At 41.1% G+C, this 15,608-nt stretch overlaps 1 protein-coding gene across 1 annotated transcript; it reads left to right on the top strand.

The window, feature by feature from the left end:
• The first annotated feature begins 431 nt into the window (after positions 1-431).
• LOC129589742 (atrial natriuretic peptide receptor 1-like) lies at positions 432-11,837 on the top strand. Its single transcript, XM_055484591.1, has 21 exons — positions 432-724; positions 1,748-1,965; positions 2,447-2,615; positions 2,697-2,740; positions 2,835-2,873; positions 2,945-3,022; positions 3,575-3,718; positions 4,424-4,654; positions 5,493-5,731; positions 6,037-6,134; positions 6,185-6,396; positions 7,052-7,234; positions 7,983-8,219; positions 8,284-8,397; positions 8,683-8,984; positions 9,704-9,923; positions 10,198-10,345; positions 10,424-10,472; positions 11,252-11,301; positions 11,585-11,676; positions 11,775-11,837. The coding sequence occupies exons 1-21, from the start codon at positions 463-465 to the stop codon at positions 11,835-11,837; spliced, it is 3,192 nt and encodes a 1,063-aa protein (XP_055340566.1). The 5' UTR covers positions 432-462.
• Positions 11,838-15,608: the final 3,771 nt, after the last annotated feature.

Genomic DNA, 15,608 nt, shown 5'->3' with positions numbered 1-15,608 from the left:
ATTCCAGGTGAACTGGAGAACGGAAAATAAGATGCTACCGGGTAGCCCAGTCAGACTAATTAATACCCGCGAGCACGCCTATCGATTCCGCTTTGTGGCGGAATGCAGATGCATGAAACACCAGTACAGTGAACAAAACTGCATCTCTTGTGGCTCCTCATTAAGCGGATGCTTGTTCGGCGCCCCGGGCGAAATGCGAACGGTCTTCCCTAGCAAATCCCTTTAGTTCATCCCGAATTTAAAGGATGCATTTGCCAGTGTTTCCTTTTTATCCCAAACCTGTTCCCTTTTTTGGAAAAAAATGCTGCTGCGTGCTGTGACAATCTCGGTGGTCATCCCTACCAGTTCCCGTTAGTTGCTCCCGAATTTATAAGGCTCAGTTGCCAGCGTTTTCCTTTTCATCCCGGACCTGTTCCCTTTTTTTTAAACATGTGGTTGGGTGATGTGATTTTTTTATTGGGGATGGCAGTGGTCAGCGGACGGAATCTGACCGTGTGTTTCATCTGGGAGGATGACTCCTACTTCTCCACGCTGCAGCGCGCCTCCGCCGCCGTGCAGTTGGGGGTGCATAATGCCAACGCGTTTGTCCTACCCGAGGGCGTGCACATGGATGTGCTGTACCAGAGTACCGGGCCGTCCTGCGGCCACACCATGTACTCGGTGGTCAAGCAGATCTACCATCTCCTCAACACCGGCGCCACGTGCAGCGCCTTTGTCGGTCCCAGTAAGTGTAATAAATAGTGTGTGTATTATTATTAGTGTAAGTGTTTCAGTGGATTTTTTTACGCTGATTTTATTGTAGCGAACGATAATAATATTATGTAACTAACAGTTAGTTTAGCAGTATTATGACCTTGCGACGGGCGCTGGCTAGAGTAAGTGGCAAAGATGCAGGCTGTGTCCTTAACACTAAATATGAGCGATGTTCGTAGAATAGGGGCTTTGAGTGTACTCATTTCCTTCGAGTACACCTACAAATAATAGATCATTTATGCAGTGCTGCTATGCACGAGATATTTCCGTAATAACATGCTTTCATGTAAAAGTATTAGCAAAATTTTTTCAAAGCTTGTGCAAATGTCGTACGCATTGCTTTAATGGCGATGTTGAGTGTTAACATGGTTTCGCTTCTGGATTCCTAATTGTGTACACAATTTTTGAACGGTTATCGTAGAATTGTGGTTTAGCCACATCAAAGTCATAATGCCAGCCTGTATTCACGCACTTCTGCAGTTAAGAATATAACACCATTGTACGAATTTTCAAGAGAATTTGCTGTTTTGATCAAAATACTCCACGTAGAACGGAATAGAGATTGAAACTCGGCTGTACTGTCGTCACATGACTGATGATTATTGTGACAGTGACAGTTTTTTATCGATTGTTTGCTGCTTTTGTGCATATAATAATTTTCTGTTGAATTCTTTCAAATGCAACTGCATGGAAATGTCCCGTTTCGTTTAAATTTATCTGATTGTAAGTTGTACTAGTTGGGGTATCGTAGAACTATGGCTAGAAAAGGCGGCTTCACTTTTTTACATAAGGGAACTACCGAAATGCGAACAAGAACAAGAGTAGACAGCACTTCTCAAAAAGATCTTCGTAATATTTTTAAATGTGTTCGTAGACTGGAATTTTTTCGCCGCGTTGGGGCTTATGCTGTGTGCAATAAGGGAATACCGGAAATGATTAAATTTAAACGGTTTTGTTGTCCACAGTATTTTATCCCATTCTGCGATATGTGTAGGTTGCGCCTACACCGCCGCCGCCGTGTACGGATTTGCCTCCTCGTTGAACGTGCCCATTTTCGGCTCACCGGCGGCCGGTGTCTGGTCACTGCAGGTCGACTCGGATTTCTCCGATTATCCCCTGCTAATCCGACCGGCTTTCGGCTTCAGTGACCTTACTGATTTTCTTGTCTACTTTCTGGACCGCTTTGGTTACCGGCATCTTTCTGTCTTCCAGGTGAACCGACACCGGCAGTATTCAACCTGATGTTTTCCAAAATTATATTTTAGTAAATTATTTTAGATCCTTTAAATCTGCAGTAAATTTAAATTAATTTCAATGTTGAATTGAAATATTTTAATTAAAAAGATTATGTTGATGCACGTTTGATGGTAGTATCATTATGGCTGAATAAATAAACAAAAAACGTTCTACAATCATTGGCAGTTTTAAATCTTTATTTTTTAATAGAAGTTCATTATTTTAACTTTTTTTTCCACGCGATTTTTTTATTTTTGACTTTTTGTTATGTCATTTCGCCGGTGAATTGAAATACATGTTTTCGAATTTTTATCTAATTTCTCGGCCTTCTGAATCTCAGATCAGCGATAATATTATAATTCAGACAAGAGTCTCGTTATTTGCACAATCCAACAGTTCCATGGACTGGAATTGGATTATTTTCAAACCAATTAATGACAAAAATTATTTAAAACAGGATGACTCCTATTCCTTCTTCAGCGCCATGGTCAACCCCATCCTCTCCCTTTTACAAGCCCGCCGACCACTGTTCTTCTCCAACACCGTGGTGACGCACATCCGCAGTAAGAACATGACGGTGGAGAAGTACAAGCCGATGCTGCGCGCCGCTAATGAGCGCTCGCGGGGTACGCTCTGATTCTCTTTTAACCCAAAATTTCAAAATTTTGCTCGTCATGTTGTGCATCTTCTTTGTTGTTGTTGTTCAGTGTTTGTTCTGCTGGTCCATGCTCTGGGCATCCGCGACATCATGGTACGAGGTTGGATTTAATCAGCCGGGGATTTTCGTTAGTTCGGCGTATGGTTGATGGGGATTTTCTTGACCTTTTCCATACTTTTGTCTGTAGATTTCCGCCAGTCAACTAGGTTACACCAAGGGCTATCATGTATGTATGCTTTGTTGAACCGTACAGAGCTGTAGTCTTTGATTAGAATAGGGACTGTTTTGTTTGTGAAGGTGTTCCTGGCGGTGCAGTTGTACCATCTGGATTACTGGGGCATCATCACGCCCTTCAATCAGGATCGCAATGACCCGGTAATGATGTATGCGGCATTACAGTGTTGTAATTTATTATAGTTATTTCGGTTGGAGTATGTACGGAGTTTCTACCCGAACTGTATCTGTTTGTGTGTTGTTATGTAGGATTTATTGCTGCTTAGGAGATATACTCGCTAGTGTTCGGTGACTTCTACATATTCTGCAGCAACAGCTACATGAGAATGGGTGTAGTTGTTTGTAGTGTAGTGGCTCTAGCAGTGGTGGAGGTAAATGCACAGCAAACCCATAGATGCAGCTGCCTAACTCTCAGTTTTTATTGCTGTTTCAGTTAAAAATGGTTAATTTGGATTAAAAGTTTTGCTGTTTATACGATTTGTTAATGCGATTCATTTTAATTTGCGAATGTTTCTCGCGTTGTGTGGATTAAAAAAGTTTATCCTGTATTCGTTCTTTACGTACTCGGTAATGTACGTTTTACTCGATTATTCGTTTTACATATTCGGTAATGTTACGTTGTTATGTTATGTTCGGTTATGTTATGTTGTTTCGGTAATGTTATTGGTTGCATTAGTTCTTTTTATTCGATAGGTTGCTCTGCTGGCCTATCAGTGCTTACTGATCGTGGAGCTGCGCGAAGAAGTGGAAAGCCTGCATTACATGCAGAAATTCGAGCGGGAAGTCAAGGCACTGGCGCGCCGCACTTTCAACTACACTTTCGATGCGCTGGAACCGGTAATTACCTGTGCTCACTTCACGCTGATTGTTGTCTGTTTACAATGAGTCTTCTGAATTACATTATAATGTCAGAATGTTTACAAGTTCTTCTTGAAAAAAAATTTAAAAATGAGTAAGTAACCGCTGTTGTGGCAGTACATATTTTTCCAACGCCTTCATGCCGGTGGATAACGTACCAGTACGTAATATAAGTTGTAGAATAATGGCAGCAAATTGATGCATGCGAGTGCTTACTCTTATTTGCCATAACTTACGTGAATCTTATTTAGAAAGCGTATCGCTGAATTTGGTTCTATGGAATTATTTTTTATACGCAACAAAATCATCGTATGTTCTGGAACTGTAGAGCTGTAAAAAATGAATACACATTACTGAACTAAAAAACCAACAAATACATACGTGCCTACGGGATCCCATACAGATTCTGCAAATGCCACGGTTGGAAGGGTTTATTCTAATTTTATTAAAAGTAGGTTTGATAAATCGGACAGAGTAGTATTATCGACCAGTAATCGCGGTGATGTGCGTATGTAGGTGTACAAAGAAAATCCTCACGAATGAAATTGAATTTGGAAAACAATAAATTAGAAGAAATCTCAGCATCTCATCTTAAAATCAGTTTCTGTTTGATCCCGGAATGTCTGTAGCAGATCTGATGTCTTGTGGACAGCTCTCACTAAACTGCCATGTATGGGTTGTTAGATTGACCCGACGGTGTCGTCGCTGTACGAGTCCATCATGATGTACGCCAGTATCGTGGCCAATCTGTCGCGTTCAGGCGCCAACTACACCGACGGGATGCTCATCGCCGGCACCGTCCTCAACTCATCCTACGAAGTCTTCAAGGGCGCACGCATGTGGATCGGCGCCGATGGGGAACGCGACCGCAATATGAACATAAAACATTTCAATCCGCGCACCGGCGGGTTTGAGGTAAATGCCGGTATTTAAAGTTCTTTGTAAGAGTAAATCCAGTACTGCGATAAAAATAATTATTTAATTATGGTAAGGACTAAGGAGCGGGCATAATCGAATTTACCATAATAATAATGGTAAAAAAATTATTGGAGATAGATTTCTCGTATAAGTGTTTGATATCATTGATTTATCGTATCGACATCATGCGATTAACTAAGTCGAAAAATCAATAACAGATTATGACATGTTTATTAGAGATAGATATTCTCGTGTACTCATACTTTTTGAAAGAAAGACAGATTGTAGTGCGGTGGCTTTACGCTGCGAAGGAGTGGGGTAGCGAAAGATTTTGATCGAAATGGCTGTTACTATTATGACATAATTATAAGAACGTAAGATCGCTTTACTTTTTGTAAAAAGTATTTGATTTCTGTATGTAATTGCATGAAAGCCGTTTTACCGTCACTTTTAAGCAAATTTACTTTTTAAAAAATATATGCTGTATTTCGCAGTAGCCAGTTGATCCAGATCGCATAACTCTGCCTGCGCTGATGGAAACTAATTAAAATTATTCAAAACTGAAACAATTTACAGTTTTTCTACAGGCTGTATTGGTTTGTATTCCGTTACCCTAACGGACAGATCGTAGTGGGGTGGCTTTGCTAGGCGTCAAATGATAAGCGATGTCATGATCTTGACCAAGAATGCTGTTATATAGATGTATATAACATACAGTAGTTATAACTTGTACGAACACTTGGGAATCTGCACAGTTTTTTAATCGACCGTAATTTAATCGTCATTTTTAAGGAAATTTCAAAACTTTCTTAGCTAAGGCGTGAGTTTCTTGTAGGTTTTTCTGCAATATCTGCAGCATCAGCGCGGCAACGTGTCGAAATTCCAGTACGTACAGGACATTGCCTGGCCGAGTGACAACGGCAAACTGCCGCCCGATGAACCGCTGTGCGGTTTTCACGGGGATAAATGCCAGAGTACGCTGTCGCCCGGTGTCCTGTCGGCTGCTATCGTGGTGCCCTTTCTGACCGTCATCGCGATCGGGATCGGCGTTGCCATTGTCCTCATCAAATTAAGGTACTTACACCAATGAACAGCGTTGTAAATAAACTGAGCCCGGTATTTCGTCTGATTCCTTTGTAGAACAACATTACCTCAATAAATATTGTAGTGTAATGGACCAACCTGAGATAGAATGGAACGATGAAGCCATACATAGCTAACTGCCTTCAGCGGTGTCAGTTGCGTATATATAATTTTTGGCATTTTTATAACATTGCTTGACTGAAGGCATTTTTTGTCTTTGCCTTGACCATTCACTGGCATCAAAAATAAACAAGAGTTGGAATTTTTCCCTTTACCTGGCTGCACTCTTCCCACAGGCAGCTACGGGCCCAGTTCGATCCTTATTGGTGGCGCATCCCAGAGGACGAGATAACCGTGCACACAGGTGGCGCTGCTAGCTGCTCCTCGCGGATTGGCGAGCTGAAGGTGAACTGATTCACTGTTGGGTGTGGTGTGTCGTTGTAGCCGGGCTAGGAGTAGCGCGCTCCTCCACTACCCTTCCGTCCTTGCAGGCATCGTCCAACGGCGGCGTCAGTCTCAATAAGCGCACTCCCCAGTCCTCACCCTACGTCGCCAACCTCCTGACGGCCACCTACGACGGGGGTGTCCTGTCGCTGGTGGATGTGTCCGCCGCCATGAAGTACGCCAAACAGGAGCTGGTCGAGGAAGCCCACCTGGTAAGCCTCTGCCAAAGTAGGTATTCGGAGTCTTCATGGTGCGTACGCTTTTGTACTGCGAAGCTGTACGGCGAAGTATTCTAGCCGTAAGGCCTATGTATTTGATGTACGTATATAAATCGATCTTGTCTAGCGAATTTTTACTTATCATGCAGGACAGTGGACATAGACAAACTTCGAATTCCAAAAGATGCGTTTTTATGCACAGAGTTAAGACTACCAACATAGTGTACTTCAAAAACATTTCCACCTGCAAAGGTCATCTGCAGAGCTCAATAGGGCGTGTCCATGCTAGAATCAAACAAAATGAAATAAGTGCATATTACAGTGCACCTGTGCACGTGACTGTGGTCTGTGAGTAATGTAAAAGCAGTGATTATACGCTCTTTTTTCTTTCTGCTTTCTGTTATTACTTTGTAATATGCAATTAGTAATAATTCATAATTATAATAATTATCTCCCAAAAGAAAATTTGGAGCTTGCCAGTGTGTACTGGTTAGTCGCTCCGGTTTGTGTATTCAACCGAAGAAAGGTCACTCAGTGTTACTTTTAAGTTCCAAACTTCTACATCATTGTTTTTAGAATTTTGCTGGTTGGTGTGGTTGCTGGTTTTAGAATTTTGCTGCGTGAAATTTAATGAAATTTATTGATTCAGATCAAACCGCTGGATCACGGTAATCTGCAGCATTTTGTGGGTATCGTCATGCGCAACGACGGGATCTGTCATTACGTCGCCGGGGAAGTGTGCCGCAAGGGATCATTAACCGATGTGCTGGAGAACGAATTCGTTAAGCTGGACTGGTTCTTCAAGAATTCCCTCGTGCGCGACTTAATCAATGTACGTGGGTGGCATGTACACTTCCTCATTGTCAATGTACGCTAGGTGACATGTCTTATCGTAGCATGATGGCTTGCTGGCTGCGTTTCTTTCCGTGATCACAAGTAGCTAAAGATATGTTAACAAATACTGTCAGTGTCAGGCTGACACTGTCAGCTAATGTCAAATTCGATATTTTTAACCTGTCCGGGATTACTGTAAAAAAGCAGTCTTAGGATTTTCTGGCTTTTTAAAAGAAACATTTCTTCTGCAATTTTATGTCGAATAGTGGGAGATAACTGGCGGAAGCTGTCGTCGGCAATTACGATTCATTTCTGCTCCAGATGTTAACGGCACTGAAAGCGCCACATAATATAAAAAAGCTACGAGCGATGGATTCCGTTGACATTGCATTAAGAGAATTTTCATTAGCATGTGATGATCCCGGGTTAAATATAGCAAAAAGCGGGACGGTGCCGTTGCTCGTATTATGTACTTACCTACGTAAGTTGCTTTCTGAATCAGAGTTCTGGTGGTTAAGAGTGATATCGCAGAAATGTGGCTTAGTACCTGTTAGGGTTTGTTTTCTGTGCAGTATGTGTCCGGTAAAAAATTACAAGTGGTAAAACTTTCAAATGTGGTTTTCGTTTCTTTTCCAAAAAAAACAGCAGTGACTCGGAATTATTTTTAGCCAATGATTCCATCGGTTGCATGCAGAATACTGTTAGAATTTTGCGAATCAAAACCCTCAAAAAGACTGTTTTCAAAGGGCATGGCCTACCTTCATTCCACACCGGTGTCGTCGCATGGTTTCCTGTCTTCCTGCTCGTGCCTGATTGACGCCCGCTTCAGCCTGAAGATCTCCGAGTACGGTTTGACTTACTTCCGCGGCGCCAGCGACTACTCTCCGCCCCGTTTGGAACTAGCCAATAACCAGTCGTTGGGGAAGTACTTCTGGCGGGCGCCGGAATTCCTGCGCCATACGATGCCATTGCGAGGCAGCCAGGTAGTCGCAGCCGGTATCATGACAACTTAACGTTTGGAAAGGCTTTATGATGGTTTGCTTGCAGAAAGGCGACGTCTATAGCTTCGCCATTATCCTGCAGCAGATTATTCTGCGCAGTGGACCTTACAGGATGCCCGATGATAATTTGGAGCTGTCAGATGAAGAAATCCTGCACGAGGTGATTTTTTTGGCTGAAATACAGCCTTACGTTTATTTTCAAAATTCTTTCCTTAAAATGTTGGTTTTTCTTAAAATTTTGCCGAAACAAAAAATTTTTCTATTGACGCCAAAATTATTATTTTAAATTTTTAGAAATATTTTCTTTTTATAGATTTATAATTATTTTCTTGATTTTGCAATTTAGTCGGCATAACTGATAGCTGATAAACGGTAGAAAATTTCTGTTTTTTTTGCGCAACATTTCTGTCGATATTCTTTTGCAGTGATATGCTGCATTTTGCAGATCATCGCCAATAATATTCCCCCGGTGCGGCCGCGTGTGCCCCGCTCGGCCTGCTCGAACGAGCTGTACGAGTTAATGGAGCGCTGTTGGGATGAGGCGCCGCTGGCCCGGCCGACCTTCCAGAAAATGCGGGAGAAACTGCGCAAACTGGTGGGCAACATCGGCGACAACATCGTGGATGTGTTGCTGCAGCGGATGGAGCAGTACGCCACGGATCTCGAGCAGAAGGTGGCCGATCAGACGCAGCAGTTTCTCGACGAGAAGAACCGCTCCGAGGAATTGCTCAACCAACTGCTGCCTAAGTAATCACAACGACGGAGATAGAACCGAAATGAATCATTATCAACTTAAAAGTAGCCTCAGTGCTTCGATAAGTACATTTTAACCAAAATAATTTTCAAAATTCTAATGGTCAAACTGGCCTTGATTTCGTGCATTTAATAACTTCAGTCGCATTGACGAAATCCTACTCTTTAAATTCGCACCGTACACAGAGAGCCACTAGTCTACGATAGCCATATCGATATTGATGTAGTCTCCGGTTCAACTTTCAGATCGTACATTTGCACTCGTACGGTCGTACCGCACATTCTCCACGCGGAATAATTACTGATAACGTAAATCAAAGCAAGTAGCCAGAATCTAAGGACATAAGTACAGTACAGTAGAAAATTTGGTTAACTGAATATGCAATGGAGAAAAATGGGTTACAGGACTATCAGATCATAGCGAGTCTTACCATTAGTGACCCTAACAGAAGGGCGTAAGGACCCAGTTATTCAAATCAGTGGTGTTAGTATACAATTTACATCACCGATAAGTCGATAGCGCCTTTACGGACTAAACACGAAGACATAATAAAGCAAATAATGGTAGACCGTTAGTAATGTTTGCGGCTTAATAACGGTATACTATTATGAAACTGTTCTTTTTGAATTTTGAAAAAATTATTATTAGTGGCGTTAATTTTGCAATTTTCGGTATATTTATCGCATTTTTGATACGCTGATGTTGGTTACAGAGCCATTGCCAAGCAGTTGATGAAGGGTATCCATGCCGATCCGGAAGCGTTCGAATGCGTGACGATCTTTTTCAGCGATATTGTCGGCTTCACCACATTAGCGGCCAAGGGCACGCCCATGGATGTGGTCGTTCTGCTTAACGGATTGTACACATTCTTTGACAACATTATGGAGAAGTTTGACGTGTACAAAGTGGAAACCATCGGCGATGCGTATATGGTAACCCGTCACTAACGACATACTCTTACGTTTGAGCAACTTGCGCATAGCGAATTAAAAACGCGCAAACCTTTCAAGAACGCATTTATTTTAACTTTTTCTATTTAATTTTGATCATTCATGTTTTTGTAGTAAATTTTGTATAAAGATTTTCTCAGGCAATAACTAATATCGCTTGAAACTGAAAAACTAGAAGGCAGCGAAAGATTGTAATTAACCTTTTCGGAAATTTTGTCCAATATTTTTAACCAGAGACGGTGCCCTTGTTATACAGGTTTCCTCCGGACTGCCGGTAAGAAACGGTAACCGGCACGCCGTGGAGATCGCCGAGATGACGCTGGAGCTGGTGGGGAAGATTTCGCAGTTTGTCGTCCCGCATCGACCGGATGAGCGCATCGAAATCCGCGCCGGCATCAATTCCGGTAAACTGTGCACGATACTAGCGATATATCCAATAATACAACACATCACACTGAATTTGTTTCCCTAATTCCCTATAGGTCCCTGCGTTGCCGGGATTGTCGGGCTGAAAATGCCGCGATACTGCCTGTAAGTAGATGCGCCACTTGTGTCAAATGTTATGTCAAACAGTGCGTTCGTGCAGTGTACCATCGGAAGGTGCAGATGTAGTGTAGAGGCTTTTGGTTGTGTAGACTATCGGGAATTAAACGCCAATCTGAGAGGCATCTGAAGATGCGTATCCAGATATTTACGATCTTTTCCTAAAAGTTATATTTATTCGTTTATTTGTCTGCTAAATGTAAATACTTCTGTGCCACAAGTGGAACTATTCGGATATTTGATTCAATAAACGTGGCTATTAACATTTAAAATTTATTATTAATATCATGGCACAAATGCAGACAATCCCAAAGGGACTTCGAGTCTGGTCGAACAAAAACAAATTTGTGTTAATGTACACATTTTGGACAGATCACCAGATTTGCGTAGAAATTTAAAGACAAGTACGGAACTGGCATCAGAAATTTTGGAGTTAACAGCAAAACTTTTATCAAGAAATAACATTTTTGGCATTACCATTAGATGTTTGGTAAAAATTAAACAAGTGATTTCTGGGTCGCTTTTCGCTATACATTGGCACCGATATTGTACTCGTATCTCAATGCACAGAACAACAGAAGGCACAAAAAAGATGTCTTACGGTGATTCGTTCAGTGAGTGTTTAATGTGCATACTCGTAGTATAGTGGCGGCCATTTTCTGGTGACCGACTTAACTCGTAATCAAAATATGGTAGAAAACATCAGAATAAATTTGTTATAGTACACCATTTGTGCTGGATAATTTTTTTATATTTTTGCCGTCTAGATTTGGAGACACTGTCAACGTTGCCTCGCGCATGGAATCCACTGGTGAAGGTAGGTTTTTTTTTACTAATAAATGTTTTTTTGCCTTGCATTATATTTCAAATATTTTATTTGATTGTATAATTTTGGTTTGAAATATTTATTCGGCAACAGCCACCAACATAACAACAACGCTTCGCGGTCACTACTAAAAATGATTCGGTTTTACAGACTGAAAATTCACAGATTTCGGTTGCATTTTTACCGTTTTTAATTTTTATTCTCTGAATACTTTGGACATGAACTATCGATGCGATTAGAACAACATACCGGTAATAGAATACCGATGTTTCAGCTATGAAAATCCAAGTGACACAGGATACACGTGACCTTTTGGAAGGGATCGGCGGCTTCATCCTGGTGGAGCGCGGTCAAGTGGAAGTGAAGGTCAGCGTCTGGTGTGCACCGTGTTTTACTTTTATTTTGCAGCGTGTGCTGCATTAAGTCAAAATATTCCAAAATTAATTCAGTTTTTTGGGTTGCAGGGCAAAGGACTGATGACCACGCACTGGTTGCTGACAAGCAGTAGCCGGAAATCGCTGCATTAGTCACCTACAGTACTTAGTCGTGATAATGTATCTGCTTGTATGTTAAATACGTACAAGTTTCTCGCGTTGTATTGTTGGCATTGATGAATGAAGAAAACATTTGAACAAGTAACACTGAAGTGAATAAAATCATACGGTAGCAGATGAAAACGAACAACCAAAACTGTACCGGCTTAAAAACAGTGTAAAAACTAATCCTAGCAGTACGGTAACACCTACAATAATAGAAAACCAAGTTGACAACGACGTACTACAATAGTAAATTGACACATGCACTCGGTAGTTATTATTATTCTGAAAACTACTGGTATGACGAGTTACACAATGTTTACCACCATAGAGTTGCGAAGATTTCCAGGTGTCTGCTTTAGCGAAAGTCAGTTTCAGAAGACCTGCAACAGAAGAAATGCCGCACACAGATAAAGCTAATTGAAATTCTGCTGCTGTTACACTAAAGGTTGTTTTCATTTCGTAACAAGAAAATATGTTGCACTTAAGGCGAAAAATGATTCAAAAATCATGAATTACGGACGTATGGGAAAAAAGATTATTGAGCTGATAACGTGCAAGTTCCTGCTAATCTGGGGATGCGGTGTCTTTAATGTTTGCGATGCAGGTCAGGGAGGACTCGTAATTAAACCGTATCCGCCATACAACGATCGGTACAGTAAGTAATGATTTTGCCAATAAGGAATATATAAAGGTCATTGTCAGCCCAAACTTTTGTTTGTCAAACTTAGCTTTTCACAAAGTTTGCAGAGGCTTGTCACTAGAGTCAAAACTGTACTCAAGGGGTTAGCACTGGGGGGCGGGGGGAGTGCTAACCCCTTGAGTACAGTTTTGCTAGAGTGTTTTAGACGATGGATACAATTTTCTTCACGCGCTGAAGTGAGGACTGACAGTGAGACAAATTGTTTTGCTGCTGTCGCTGTTTCTGTACCGGCCTGGACTATGCTGAGTATGCGTTTTGTGCACCGGGATGAATTGCCGCTGATGTATGGTAACAATGGCCGTGTAAGTTATAACACAATAAGATCAAACTGGCAATAAATAGTAAACGATACAATTAATAAAAAAAGTGTACGTACACTGCAGTATTACTACTCTAGTAATAACGACAGAATAAGAATACAGCTGACTATATTTGCAGCAGTCATATAGCAAATTAGCAATATCACAAAGCAAAACTGATAATGTAAAACTGTTCGTAGTAAATAGCAAAAATAAACCATAATACATTGTATCACATTTGTATGTAATCAAAATTTCGACGGCACAACGCTCGGTTCTCACCCACTCGGAAAGTGCCACAGTTCTATGTTAACTGCTGCCGCAACGCTAATAACCGGTCGAAAGCTTTCGGTCATACATATAACAAGCTTTGTTACAAATTAATTTAAACGCAGATCATACTGTATATAAATTCCCTTCCTAGTATCGCAATAAATCGGCACATTTCCCGGTTTCAAGGCATCCGTGCGTGTACGAGAGCCCCAAGGAAGCGGCAGCATTCAGCGTTAATGCAATGAGCGCTTCCGAAAGGGACATGGGAAAGGTCACGGTCGCCAGATGCATCACAATCGGCTGTAACCGAAAATAATGAGGACATTAAATGTTTTAAAAAAGGCTTAAAAAATTGATTGAAAAGTCCTTTGCCGCGAATTGGATTAGAAAGTGGAAAATCCATCTTTTCAACAATACAAAAAGTATCGTTGAAAAACAATAAAAAACGAATACGAGCAAACGTTGATGTATTGTTAAACAAACACGAGAGTATAGATAAATAAAAATTACGCATTTGAAAATGAGCATACTTATAGTAAAAAATATATAAAAATAACAAAAATAAAAATTAATGAGAGGACCTAAAGTATTAATATTAATAAAACGTTAACTACACGTATGTCGGGACGGGTCACTACAAGACCTTGTTTTATCACAGCTTGGAGTGTACTAGGCATATATATTTCGGAACAGGCTTCCCAATAAATCGAGAAGGATCCCGGACTGATTGTATACGGCACTCGCAGTCTCCGTTGTATTTAAAATTTAGTACTCATTCTGCTGAAGCTGTGCGGCGAAGTTTTGCAAGAAATCCGTACCTACGTATATAAACCTGCTCTTTTTGATAGTTTTAACTTAATGGTTTATATACAGTAATTATGTAGATGCAGTATTTACCCCGAAAAAGTTAATATGTTGCTGTTAGTTATTAAAGCACGAATTTTTCCGTCGATTAATTTTCTTGTTATATTGCTGGTTGGTGAGTGGAGGGAACAAACTGGATGAAAATGTATCGAATACAGATCAAACCGCTGACTCAGGGTGGTGTGCAGCATTTTATGGGTATCGCCCTGCGCAACGACGGGATCTGTCACTACATTGCCGGTGAAGTACCCCACAAGGAATTTTTAACCGATGTGCTGGATAACGAGTTCGTGAAACGGAATTTGCTCTTTAAGAATTTCTTCGTGCGCGACTTAAACCAATGTACATATGTTGTACCGGGTTGTACCGACATGGCCTACCGAATTGTGGCATATCGTAGTACTGCGGCGTGTTGGTGGGTTTTCAACTTCGTATTGTGCATCTTACGTTGCGAAGTACTTGTACGTAATAGCAAGCTGAAATGCATTGCAGATTTGCAGTAATTGGAAAGTTAAAGAATATTTTGAAATTTTTTTTCTGTTCCAGATTATATATTGCAATTAGGATAAATCAAGCAATTACTGGATAAACAAGCAATTAACGTCCATAAACAATACTGCCGATTTCGATAACAGCGTGAATCAGATTGGCATTGCCCAACACCAAGTGCCCCCATCGCGGCGCCCGGATCAGCATCAAATCGGCACATTTTTCGGTCTCCAGAGAGCCGTGCGTGTGCGACAGCCCCGGCGAAGCGGCAGCATTCTACGTCGAAGCAATGAACACTTCCGGGACGGACATCTGAAAGGTCACGGCCGCCAGATGCATCACAATTGGCTGTATAACACAATAACTGTGCTTCAGCTGTGGAAAATTACTCGCGCACCCTCTGCCACGCCCTTCTGCGAAAGCCGGAAAAGGGTCTGTCGAATTTTTAAACCCAGGTAACTGTAAAGGAGAGCTGTGTGGCACCGTTGTTACTAATTACTACAAGCTAATTTCGCAATTTTTGATGGGATTCAACAAAGAGCAGCGCTTTTTCATCTTTTGATTAATTTTCTTTTAATTTTTTAAAATCGGTTGTCGATTGGTTGGGGTGGTAAAAGCCAAAAATTAATTTGCTTTTGACCAGTTTTACTTACTGTACCATATCGCACGACCAGACCGGTAAGTAGTCAAAAAAGCTGAATGAATCGCTAGCGTAGTATAGTGGCACAAAACGGGTAAACGATTGATTGTTGACAGCCAACTGATGTAGTAAAAGTAAAGCGCAAAGATAACAAAATTACACCGTACATTTTTTCGCATAATAAAAGAAACGGAATTTTGTAAAATTTTTACTGTGACTTTAGCAAGTTAAAAGGGCGAAGAGAAAACCAAATAATTTTGGTTGCAGTGACGGCCCGTTGCATCATTCACACTATACAGTATGCAGTTGACCGATTGCTTACTCACGAAAATATATCAGAAACAGTTCGACAGAATTACGTACAAATTATTCATCAAAATTGATTTAAATTATGGGTGCTGATCCAATACTTAATTGACCGTTAAAGCGCAACTTCGAGACCGCACTGGGGAAGATGTTTGTACAAAAATATAAAGGCCAACAACGATCTGCGT

Source organism: Paramacrobiotus metropolitanus, unplaced genomic scaffold (genome assembly GCF_019649055.1).
Source record: "Paramacrobiotus metropolitanus isolate TYO unplaced genomic scaffold, Prichtersi_v1.0 Parri_scaffold0000037, whole genome shotgun sequence".
NCBI classification, from domain to species: domain Eukaryota; kingdom Metazoa; phylum Tardigrada; class Eutardigrada; order Parachela; family Macrobiotidae; genus Paramacrobiotus; species Paramacrobiotus metropolitanus.
Note: the sequence above shows the minus strand (reverse complement) of the source record. Positions and strands in the feature narration are given on the sequence as shown.